The sequence below is a fragment of the Netta rufina genome, assembly GCF_964035555.1.
Source record: "Netta rufina genome assembly, chromosome: 5".
Taxonomy (NCBI): domain Eukaryota; kingdom Metazoa; phylum Chordata; class Aves; order Anseriformes; family Anatidae; genus Netta; species Netta rufina.
In genome coordinates this window covers 29036746-29049714 of record NC_140128.1, presented here as the reverse complement: position 1 = coordinate 29049714, position 12969 = coordinate 29036746, and the positions used below count along the sequence as shown (strand labels likewise).

Sequence of the window (12969 nt, the reverse complement as noted above, 5' to 3'; positions counted from 1 at the left end):
CACTAGCACTATTGCATGGCAAGTTTCAGCACCTGCAACTTGAGCTCTTAAGAGAAAAATATCAGACCAGATTTAATTTATGAGCAAAGTTTTTTTGTCATGATCTTCTGCCTCACTGGATAGCAGTGACGTAACTAGCTAGGCTTTCTGCTGGTAAGGGCCAAATGCACTTCCATCAGGGAAGGAACAGGGGCTTGTCCACACGCAAGGATGCAGAACATCAGAGGAGTTATATAGAGCACCTTTTAAGCTGCTCAGGTTGAAATTTGTCAGGAGTTGTAACATCCGGCATTCCCTTTTCTGGCACGTTGCTTTTCAGTATTATTCAGTACCATGTCCAGCAATAGCACTTCTCCCTCACAACTAACTCCGTGCTGCCTTCCAGAAGGGAAGGATGAAAAGCCAATGTCTAGCTTCAACTGTGATCTGATTGTAACTGATTAAGTGATGTTCCTGTCTTTATCACAACCCCTGAGTATTTTCATCTTTTTCTCCCCCTGCCCTGTTGAGGGGCAGTGAGGGAACAGCTTGGGGGAGCAGCTGGCCAAGGTCAACCCACCACACCAGCAAGGAGAAGCACAGAAACTTTTCCACTTTGCAGATTCTATGCACCATCCTCACCCTTTAGCTAAGAACAGCCCTGTGCATAACTTAATACCATCTTGCTTGTTGTTAGAGGTGACTAGTGCTGAAGCGAGCTAAGAAATACAGGTATAGTTTGAAACCTACAGAAGTTCTTCTTGGCATAAGTGAATAACCCAACCAAGTGAGGGAGTGGAGAAGTGAATCAAGCAATTAATTACATTTAAGTTTAATCTTGTCATATTGACTGATAGCAAGTCATAGGTTCTGATTTTCAGGGGAACTGTTGACCTTTCAAACTGATGAAGCTTCTGCCTTCTGTTTTTTCTTTTCTAGCCTAAAAAAGCTTATATTGCTATTACCAGAGCAGATTCCAAGCTTCAACTAAGACAGACACTTGCCGATTATTCATTCAGCGCTTTAGAAGCCTGTAATGTTTATGGAGTCACTGCCATTTGAGTTTTTAAGTGGGTAAGCTTTATAATCTTCCTCGATTTCTACCAAGACTTGTCCCAAAGGGAGAATCGCACTTACAGGGAATCTTTCTAGAGTGCTCACTGTCTGAAAGCAGCATGTCCAACTGGCAGAGTTCAAGCTTAGCAACCTCTGCATAAACCACTAGATTTAAGATGTTACCCTATAACACACATAGAAAGATTATCTAGGGCCAGCTGTACATTTTAGCTCTCAGAGAACAAGATGAGATCGGGTACCATCATCTTCCTCCCTGAAGAGAAATAAAACAGACACATTCCTCCCAGAATTAGTCAGAAGCTTCCTGATACCTTCCCTTCACTTCAGGGATCTGAAGCTCCAAGCCAAGTACTCAAGTGTAACAAGAAGCCAGACAGCAGCTAGACAAAGTAAGGGCAGCTAGCAAAAAATAAGGACAGAGGAGGTGCATGAGAAAGAAAGTTTTCACTACTCTGAGAAAGAAATAGGTCCTAAAACCCTATCTCCCGGCTAATTTGAGGGGTTTCCTCTATTCGGAGCCATCAAATCCTGTATGCCATTTAGTACAGGGCATTAACAAGCAAGTTTCAGTGTCAGCATTTGTAAATACAGTCTTCAATTAGTATGTTACTGTTGAATCTATTGTTACTTCATTCAGATGCTTTCCAGCTGTGCATAGCACTGGTGTCAATCACTTTACAACACATGAGATGCCAAGAGCGTCTTGTATTTTTACATCAGCATCCGCTAGCAGCTTTTGTTTCACTAGCAAGTCACACTGCGGTGATTTTAGATAAGTATGGTTCTATCCATCTGAACATTGGCATGAGATTTAACAAGATTATCTCTTCTCACTTGATCCTAATTGTTTGCCTTAGGAAATACATGGATATGCATGAACATCAGTCTGCCATCTAGTAAGAGCTCAAGTGCTTGGCTTAGTTTGTTTGTGGTAATCCCTAGGTTTGCTTTCTAATAAATACTAACCAAAGAGTCAAGCCAAAGTTAACACCCTATTTTTGTCCTCTTAATCTGAGGTGACCTCATCATGTCTAATAGCAGTCTTCTGGCACCTCCTGAATAAGGGCTTGGATTCCCCATGGTTTCATGAAAGGCGAAGATGCAGGAAGAAGTGAAAGTCACCTTTAGCTTTTGCTCTGACATACTGAATTTCACCATTGCACTGAAAAGTTGTTTAAATCTTTACACCTAAGAAGTGTTTATCAAAGTTGAACAAAACAAAGGGAAGCACGTCAGGTGGAAAAGGTAGGTGCAGTTTTACTTGGTGTACTTGCCTCAGTGATTTCTGAAGAAAAGCGTCATTTCCTGAAGTTGGACTCACCTTTGCCAGAGGGGCAGCTCCAGACAGGGCTCAACAAGAACTACTAAGTTCTGAACTGTCCTCCCGCTCTTCTCCTTGCCATGCCTGAACAGAGGCACACAGAGTATGCATCTTGGAGGGTGTGGAAGTGAGTTTGTCAAAAGATGAGGAAAAAGCTAGTCAGAAAGCTTGTGTAAGTAGCTGTTCTGAAGAGGTGACACTACCAGTGAGCTGGCTGACTTGGAAGTAGTTAGGATCAAGAGTCCCCAGTTGAAGTCAGATGTGGACTTCTGACCATGAAAAGCAGTAATAAGCTAACAGTTGCATGCGACACCCAAGAAGGTATGAAGTTTTGCAGGAAGAGTTACTCTGATACAATACCTACCTTTTCTTTAACATAGGGAAAAAGATACTCCTTTGAAACTCAGTGTTCTCTTCCCATAGCAAAGAACTGCTGACAGCTGAAAAATAATTTCTATTTAGGACTGTCATTCACTTGACAGCACAAGTGTTTGTGGTTTTTCAAGTTTCAAGCAAAATCAAATCCTTCTCTTTTAAACTGCATGGGATTTTCCTGCTGAACTCTTCCCATCTATTCTGGGGCTCCTGGGGGAAGTCCCTGGGTTATGTGAAGCAATTGTGTATGCTTTTTTTGTTGTTGTTGTTTTTAGTTTGCTTTCATGCCAGCAGAACTTGAAGCAATTTTTGGAGCCATTTAGGTAAATTCTTAGAGTTCCAACAGGAAACTAGGAAAAAATAGTTTACTTGTGACACTCACCAACTATTCAAGCTAGATCAGCATCTCAAATTTTTCAAATCAAAATACATTTCTTAAACAGCTGGGTCAATTCCAGAGATATTGAAGGGCAGGTTTTAAGAACGCACATGGAAATTCACTGTGTCAAGAGTATCAGATTGTTTTCTTCCCACTCAGTTCCAATTTCAGCACCAAAAAAATGGTTTTCTAGAAAACATGCTGAGCTTTTCCTGAAGTTAGCTCTACAAGCAAAATTCAATTTGGAAGTTGGGACTGATATTTTTTCCTATTTACTTTCATGCAAGAATCACAGCAGCATAGCTTCATCCTCCTAGGAGAAGAGCCCCTTAACTCATCTGCTATGGTCTGTAACATCTGTCAGTGTTTTAATGGCCATTGTGTGTAGCTTTCTCCTATGGTTGCTTTTATACCCAGCCTAGAAACCTCCAAACTGTTCACTGCAGTATGCTGATGAGCAACAGCTAGCTTTAGTTCCAATACTAATGCCAAAACGCTTCAGGTAGCATCTTGGTTAAGAAATACGCAACTTCTTTCTGTTCCCATTCCAGCTTGTTTGGAACTCCTTCAGGTATTCATGTTTCACATTAAAAATCCTGAAATAGAGATTGTCCTTAGCTCTCAATGAGACAAAGACAAAAGCAGCAACAGTTTACACCCATTGCTTCCAACTCCCCATCCTCTTCACCCTCAAAAGCCACCCATACTAAGGACATAATGGCAAAAACATTTAATTATTTGATGCTCCATCACACACCTTTAAAATAATCCTGACTTTCAGGGTGTGCACGACTGGTAGATTATAGACTGATAGAACTGTAAAGTTCAAGAGAGTTCCTACAGTTAGATTTCAACAACTTTGCAAGTTTTAAGAAAGTGACAGGTCAAGTCCAGCAGAATACCTTTTTTCCTGCCAACACACTGGTTGCTTCAAGGGAACCAAAGAAAGGACAAAACCTGGCAGCTATGGAAAACCAAAGTCTTCAGCTGCCACAGCCAACAACACCTAGACTGCTTTGGAACCAACTGGTCTGCCTCAGTGTAAAAGCTCAATCATTTAAAAAAAAAAAAAAAAAAAAAAAAAAAAAAAAAAAAGCCACCACCACATAGTATAACAAAGCACTCAGAGTTCACTGTGGAGAGAATGCTTAGTTCTCTGGAAGTCCCTGAAGATGAGAATTCAAAACAAACTTTGGCTGATGTGCGTCCCCCATACTTCCTGAGAATGAGTTTACCTATCACTACAGCTCTGCTCATTTTGTTTATCAGTCTTTTATGGACTTCTACTTTAGATGTATTTTACTTCCAGTAAGTCTGAGAAATGCACACATTAAAATCTGCCCTTCCATTAAAAGTTTGGAGCAGATTATCTGCTGGCAATCTAGACAAACATAATTTTAAAAAGCTACTTTTGTGCATAGCTCATCAACTATTGCAACACTTGCCCACTCACTCTTAAGAGTAGAGAAGTAAGCCAGAGGCAAAACTCCAAGCAAAATCCCATGAGTTACCATCCTGTATGGTAACTATACTCAAATCAGAAGTAGCTACTTGGCACACACAGAACCTCCCTTTACCTGGTCAGTATCCACAAACACCAATTCATGTAATATCTTCCACTTGGAAGTCACACACCCAGGAGCTTCTGGCTTTTTAGTTCTCGACTTGCACCTCATTCCACCAAGTATTTGTTTAAGCTTATGTGTGGACTACAATGTAAATCTGCTTCAAAGACATGGGAAGGGAAATGGCTTGATGTACAAACTAGAGTAGGCTCTTTAATCTTCATGCTATTCAAGGGAGTCTATGCTGCAACAAAAGATTATCAACCTATCTGCTTGTGACTAGTATCTGTGTCTAGTAAACAGAGAAGCAAGATCTAGAGATAGTGTACATCTGAATGTCTTCTCTGGGCATATGTCCCTGTTGTACATTAAAACGATACCACTAACCTTACCAGGTGTTTTCACCTGAATATGTTTTCTTATCTACTTGATTCCTGCTTCACTCCCCCTCCGTGCCAGCCACACTGTGCTTCTGTAGGTCAAGGAACAGATGTGAGTCCTCTCAGTTTTTTATGGCTGCTGTAGAACATATGGCAGTTACCTTTATGTTAAGATTGTGTTGGATGGTTTAAAGTTGCTGGAGTGTCAAACACTAAAGCACTAGAGTTAAAACTTAAGGATAAGATCTCATATTTAACCAAAGAAAAACAGTTTTTAACCAAGTATGCTGAACTCCACAGAAATTTACAGCATGCACTACCCCATGCCTCATAACAAGCACAAATGTAGCAGCTTGGCTGGTGGACTTCTCATGAAAAGACAGAGCATGGCTTCCTCGAGCAATTTCTGTGATTGATCTCAGTCATGGAACATAGAAGAGAACAGGGATGGATAACATTTTCCACATTCCTCCTAGTCTGTGACCCAGCTAATGCTAACTGGGGACTGGTAGCCAAGAGAAACTCTGAAACCAAATCTGCCCACTAAGTGTTTGGAAGCTCTCCTCCCCATCTGAGGACCAGCACTTCCCTCTGGATAGGATTCCAACTGTCATTAACTGGACCAGTGGCCAAGAAAAACCTCAGGAAAGCAAGCTATTTCATCTGTCCTACTTCCCCATCTTCCTTATTCCTTTGTGCCTTCCACTTCCTGTGATACTTCCAAACTCACCCTTTTCGTTTTAACACCCCTCCACTCCCAGATTTAATCAAATGCCTCGTGTAGCAGAACAGCAGGCTTCTTCCCCTGTGAAAGGTAATGGGAAGTGATACTCATTGCCATGAGTCTCTGAACAGGGAGAACTTATGTCAGGCCATTCCTCTTCCAGCAGCAAATCAAATTTTAACTTTAGAGCTAATATGCTGCCATGTGGCCTACTCAGCCAGTCTCAATGGGCTCAATCTCACTTACACACAAGAAGACTAATGAATGCCAACAGACTGCTTCTTTCTCCCTCGCTAAAGTCAAGATGTTTGGGGGCAAGGCAACCCAATTCACAGAAGAATGGCACATGGCCTTGGTTTGTACTAATGAGCAGTGCAGTACTCTGTTGCGCTTACCCACGTAAGTACTGCCCTGCTCACATTCATCCATGTATTTCATCCAGAGGCCGTAGCTGCTCCACAGAACTCCAGCTGCAGCCCAGGTGATCACTCAGTTAGGACACCCATGGCAGAGCAAATTATCTGCCTACATTTACCAGTTCCTGCATGGCTTCCTCCACAGCTTCCTCCACCTGCGTGGAAGAGTCTGCCAGCAGCACTGGTGGGTTGCTTGGCTAGGCTTTGCTGCCAGACTCTACTTGACAAACATGCAAGCCAACCTTTAATGGCATAGCCTCTGTTCCTTCAGTAACTAGTATTTCCCTATCTCTAGCCACAGGTGCTTCCCCTCAAGGTCCAAGTTTGCCCTCATTTCACACCTACCCTCACTTCCCCAGTGCACAGCTACGTGCCGCTCCAGGTGAGAACACCTGTCAGTGGGCTCTCAAAAGCAGCTGGCTCAGCCATGAGCCAGTGGGAGGCAAAAACACACAAACCCAGCAGAGAAGCACGTCCTCCCAAGCAGGCTACAGATGGGAGACCACCAGGGAAGAGACTGACATTGCAAAGAGCTCCGGGCTTATGGAGGCTTCAATACCCTGTGCTCTGGAGACAGAAGCACTGCTGCCTCTGAGGAGTTGCCATGGGGGACATCTGGCTGAGGCCCATCATCCCTGGCAGTCTTGGTCTTCACAACACCCAGTCAGGTGCAGACCAACACTAAGGCTACCCTGGAAGGCTCATGCAGACTACAGCAAATCGCTTCACACACCAAAGCTGGTTTCCTCCATCTTACCCCTCCTTACCTCTTAGGGACGTGCTTGCCCGTGCTTCTCAAACGCTCATGAATATAACCAAGAGCATCTACAGTGTTACTGAGGGATCTAAGCTGCGTCAGGAGCCTACTGTGCTAAGGAAAGAGCAATCCCTGACAGGAGTCACAAGCCCAATTTCAAGGCAAGGTCTGGTCCTGAGGGAGCTGACTTGGGCTGACTGCTCTCAGACTGAAGAGCTGCCCAGAGCCCACACAAGGCCACGCAAAAAGGACTCCTTTGTACAGCAGATGGTTATTTCCACTGCTCTGAGTGGAAACTGTATTTTGGTGGGACTAGCTATGCCTTCCTTCAGTTTCTCTCCTACAGCTATGAGGCGTCCCAAATAGGAGGTAGAGCCGATTCTCACCCAGCCACCACCAGAAGGGCCTCAGTGCCAGAACACACCGGCAGTGAAAGCCACAGCTTGCAGAAGGCTTCACATGCGAGCTACTGACCTCAAACACCAACTGCTAGTGTGAGTGAGCCTGTCAGAAGAGGGAGACAGTTCCATACGCTGTCATCCCAGATACCAGTGATTTCTCTGTGCAGGCAAACATTTCACACCAACACCACACGTTACCCAGAAAGCGTGATTCACTTACAGCAATGGCAGCCTTGTAGCATTTGGGCACAAACCTAGTGAATGGAAAAGCTTCTCACAAACAAGCATAGAAGACTTAAATCCTACCAGTTCAGTGACAGTAAAGATGTAGTCTAACAAGAAAGCAAGCTTCACAGCTCAGGGTGTAAGTTACACCTTTTGCTTCTCTGCCTGAACTTCACTTGAGAACAAAGCAGCGAGCTATCAGCACTGCACATTAAACTTGGGGTAAGCTCTGCTGTACTGCTCAGTCCCTGAACACTGTGTCACCAGAGACCGTGTGGAAGCCATCAGTGAGGCTCCCAAGGGGAAGCCCTCCTGTTTTCACACTGGCAGCTAAGTCCTACAGCCAGTGCAGCAGCCCTCAGACCTGAGGGATTAGCTTCAGTTTCACCTGTACTGCCTCAGTGTTCAGCCTTTAATGTCAGCATAAAGTTTACTGTATAACAACTGTATCGTCAGATACCTGAGTCTCAGAAGAACTGGGGATTCAGCAGCCAAGTAGGAGACAAATGGGTTTTTGTTTGTTTGTTGTTTTTTTCTGACAAAGTGATGTCGCAATTAGTTTTAGATGGCAGGATAAGAACATCTAAGATATTTAAACATCAGTATTAATATTACAGCACTACTGCACCACTGAAATGAAGTTTACAGTCATCTCACCAATTGCTTCAGGCCATCTAGAAATAAAAGCAGCCAAGAAAGCATCTGCTCTGCGCTGATGGTTGTGAAGATTACCTTAGCACATGACTAGCGTTAGAAACTTGAAAACTTGTCCAAGAGGTTATCATTGCAGATGTTCCAGAGCTAGAGCTTGCTACCAGCGCCAGCAGAAGTACACAAGCAGTTTCTTTCTCTGTACCACGTCTCTTGCTGGCCAGAAATCTTTCGTTAGGAGCAGAGGTAATTAACATGAGTGAAATATTCTTGAAGCCAATTCAGAAGCTCAAGCAGCTAAAACACACTAAGACTACACGGAACACGCTGTATCCTACAGTGCTTTCTTGGTTAGAACAGGACTCACTGTTCTAATAGTAACATATTGTAATGTAATTTTTAATACTTCACACAAGAATGAATCCTGTTCCTCAACACAGCTGCATAATTTATGAAAAAGCACGTCAGATCAGCTTCTTTGGTAGTTTGCAAGGAATTTAGCTATTTAACATTAAAGACCCAAGGACAAACAAGGACAGGAAGAAAAATCATTACTATAGCTCCATACATAATTACAGTTTCTACTTAAGCAGGAACAACTGTCACCCAACCAAAACAGTATCTATAACCAAAAGCTATGCATCATAGACAACAAATCTGTCCTGCTAGGGAACACTTCTCTAGGCACTTATTCCTTCATTAAAATGGAAATCCCTCCAACAGTAAGGACATCTGAAACATTAAAATGCTTCAGCTGTTAAGTAATAGTTTGACCCTTGCAATGCAATGATGTAAGCTCAAACCAAGCACCAAAATTCAGTTATTGAAAATCCATTTTGTTTCTCTCTTTTCTTTTAGATCTCCTTTATATATAGCCCTTTGCTTTGTATTTTTTTTTTTTTTGTATGTCCTTCTCTGGTTTCTTCCTACCGTGAAGAAAACATTCTCCCTAGGTTTAGTAGAGCATGCCTAAAGACACCTGCTCTGCAGAGCCTTACCAGTGGTGCTGCAGTGAGAAGACAACACAATACAGGCTCCTCAGCACAAGCTGCCATGCTGCTTACTCCTCCAGAGGGAATGGCAATGCTGCAAGAGCCTTTTCAGCACTTTTTGCTGAGGTCCTCATGTGAGGTTTTAACTGGTAACCAGCTGCAGCAGGGAGCATGCGTTGTTCTGTGGCATTCCAGTTAATGCTTTGGAACCTTCACTGTTCTACTGTCTACTACCTTCCCTTTACAGCAGCACTAAGCTTGAAGCTTTCCCCCTACCTCCAATCAGCATTCCTTTCCAGAAGGGATATGGCACATTTCCACGCATGAAGCTAGGACAAAAATTTAGTGACTGCCCTCGCTTCCCACTTCTTAGTCCTGTTCAGTCACTGGGGGTACAGATCCCCAGTCTACCACAAATTCAAGGCTGTTCCTAGGACAGCTTTTGATTGCTGCAGCCATGTTACGCTTCTGCAAGCACCCACTATTTTCCTGTTCTAGTATTTTATTTTTTATTTCAGCCACTAATGGTTCTGCCACAAATGGAGCACACTCATGATGGTCAGGAATTGGCCACAAAAAGCAAGGGACATACAGGAAACATAGCTCTGTCTTTCTGTATAGAAAGATATTGTCTTCTATCTTTCTAGGTCAGAAAGATAGAAGACAATTCAATGTCCAGATGGAGGAAAATAGGGCTTAGTGGCACAATCTATTTAATCTGCCATGAGAGAGCACTGCTGAAATTCATCACACAGTAGGAGATGCAAGAGCCAGCCCAGTCAAGCTCCCCATCTTTGCAAGTCAAGCTGTGGGGTCAAGGAGAAGAAATGGCAAGACTTGTCTTGTCACACAATTCCAGATTTCATGCCAGCAGAGAGAAAGAGGCATGAAGGAAGGGAATAAGAATAGAAAGTCAAGCCTGATTATCTTTTTCCACATGGGAACATTCTTCAGACAGGCATTTTCCAAATGTAGTCAGCTGATCACTTGCACCATGCTCTTCAGACCTACAAGAGTACAAATGATCAAGCAATCCCATAACACAGCAGACAATTTCTTCAAGTCTGTCAAGTGAGGAAGAAAAATCATAATAGCCCTGGACTTTCAAGCTATTTGCAGGACACCCAAGATATTAGACTTACTGTGTAGTTTTACTTGGAACAGTTATTAACTGTCAGTGGGCACAGCAGACATACAAAAGCCAGATGTTGCCCACAGGACACTGATAAGCCCAAATGCTTCGTGTCACTGCTCACAGTTTCACTGCAGGAAGAAACATCAAGCTTTGTACAACTTTTGAGAGTCAGGAGTACCTCAGCAGTCCAGTGGATATCACCTGCTCTTGTAATTTACCTTGGTATCCGCACAATTACCTTACTTCATCTGAAAGTTTGATCCTGCATTGGCACAAGAAATACAGATCTACCCATTCTCTGTGCTACCCTTAAACGTTCATCATTTTCTGCAAGCAGCAGCAAGCCATAATTCTGTGCTTATGCATTCAGTGACGCTGCTGGCTGCCTAGGTTAGCAGCAACACTGCTGCAGTAAGAGGGAAATGCAAAAGAGAAAGATCAAGAACTTGTTTCAAGCATTACCGCTGCTCATTTAAACTCAGAGAGAAGGGCTGGATCAAAACTGCTGTTTGCCTTTAAAAGCATTGAAACTTGCACACATTGTAGTTCTAGTGCCTACCATACAGAACAGAAAGGGTAAGCATCACACCTAGCAACTGAATGCCTACAGGATTAGTCCCCAGAACTACCGCACTGACCTCACAGGTCAGGGAGGGTTCCTGAAGGGAAAATAGTCTTGATCACTAGTCTATATGAGAAACAGTGATGTAACTTGGTAGGCATCATAAAGAAAACAAGGAATAATTAAGAATTTCCTTGCGTGCAAAGGACTCTAGGGTATGGCATCTTTACACTAGTAACAGCCTTACTGACAGTGCCTAATCACTACCAGAGATGAAGCTTGGGGGTTATCAACAAGTTGGCCAAATTCTCCATCTTTCAGTGCACACAGGCAAGACACTTGGTGGGTGAGAAGAGAGGCTTCACCTGTGAAACATCCTGGAAGTCCACGGCCTCCCACTAAAAAGTTTGTACATTAAAACATCAAGGCAGATCCTTGTAGAGAACTGTAGACATCGGTGCTCAATTCAGCTGACATTCTCCTCAGCTATGAAGGGGACAATACCAAGGTTGGTTCACTGATTTCAAGCAGTCAGTAAATCAGTAGCCCCTTGGATTTGCGTTTCCACTCTCCTGAAGCAGTTCCCATTCCAAAGATGACACAACACAGGGAGCAATTTAACTGCCTTGTAAAGTACAGCGTATTAAAGTGGCCTATATGGAAACTGTTTGACAGACAGGGTCACTGTGCAATTATGCACTGCCAACAGGACTTTTCATTTTGTTCTTTGTTTCAACTGCTCCTCATTAAAGCATTTAGATACCAGTGCTTATTTGGGGCCCTTGTCACCTAGCTAGATGCTTAGTTGTCACCTCAAAGCTCCTCTCAGTATGGCACCACTCCAACTTTGAGGCTTAGGCTCTGCGTCAGGTCATACAGACAGATGCATAAGCACCCTTACGGTTCCCCATCCTGCCGAACGGGTCCCCAAGGATTTATGGCACACACTAGATCTCAGTTGCCGCTTTCCAACAGCTGCTGTTACACATCTGGCCGTAAGAGAGGCTGCGCGGTGCGGCTGCACACAGGGACACCAGCACAGCCACAGCTCTGAGCAGCGATTAATTGCCAGCGTGGTCAAACAGCAGCTGTGTTAAAAAGCTAGACCACTGCACCCCAGCCCCTTATTGCATTGTTGGGATCCTGAAGGCTCCTCATCTCGCCTAACCACGGTGGCAGCTAATAAAGCACCACGCTTCACAGCATCCAGCCCGATGGGGCGAGAAGGAGCAGGGTCAGCCCCCAACACGCCGGCGGGGCCGGAGCTCCCCCATTTACCCGGGGCCCTGTCCCGCAGCACCGGGACACTTCGCGAAGCGGCCCCAAGCACCCATCAGGCACCGTCACGCCCAAAAATCACCCGCTCACCCCCCGGGGAGCGCGGAGCCAGCCCCGCCGGGCACAGAGCGAGCGGAGCAGGAGGAGCGCGGAGCCCCGGCGGGGAGCGGGGCTCACTTACCCGGGGCCCCGCGGCTCGGTGCCCGCCGCCCTGGGGCAGATGCGCCGGCAGCAGCAGCAGCGCCAGCAGCAGCGGGCGAGCCCCGGCGCTGCGCCATGCCGCGGGCAGCAGCAGCAGCGACGGCATCGTCCCCTCGGCTCGGCTCGGCGGAGCAGCGGCGGCGGCAGCAGCGGGACGGAACGGGACGGGCTGGGCAGGCAGGCGGGCGGCTGCGCCCGTCCCCCGGCGGCAGGTTCCCCGCCTCGGCCATGGGGATGCCCGTTATAAAGCCGCGGCCGGGCGGGGCGGGGCCGGCCCGCACGCCCCGCGCCGCGCACCCATGGCAGCGCAGCCGCCAAGCGACCGGGGCCAATGGCGGGGAGGCGGCGGAGCCCCCCCCGCCCTGCCCCGTCCCGCCCCGCCGTGAGGCGGCCGCCGCAGGTTGGCGGCCCCGAGCCCTGTGGTGACAGCTGAGGGGAGGCAGGGCCCCGGGAGGCTCCCCCGCTGCACGGAGAGAGCAGGGGGGACCCGCTGCGGGTCGCCCAGCCCTTTGTGTGGGAGCGGGAGGCCGCCCGGAGCCCCCGGGCTGTGG

At 45.8% G+C, this 12969-nt stretch overlaps 1 protein-coding gene across 1 annotated transcript in view; it reads right to left on the bottom strand.

Moving 5' to 3' along the window:
- SMOC1 (SPARC related modular calcium binding 1) overlaps nt 1–12524 on the bottom strand; it is a gene marked incomplete at its 5' end in the record, with an annotated part of 120768 nt that extends 108244 nt beyond the window's left edge. Inside the window, one exon of the mRNA XM_084287277.1 lies at nt 12399–12524. Within this exon, the coding sequence (XP_084143403.1) occupies nt 12399–12524 (126 nt within the window). The remainder of the gene's footprint in view (nt 1–12398) is intronic.
- Between the last annotated feature and the right edge of the window lie 445 nt (nt 12525–12969).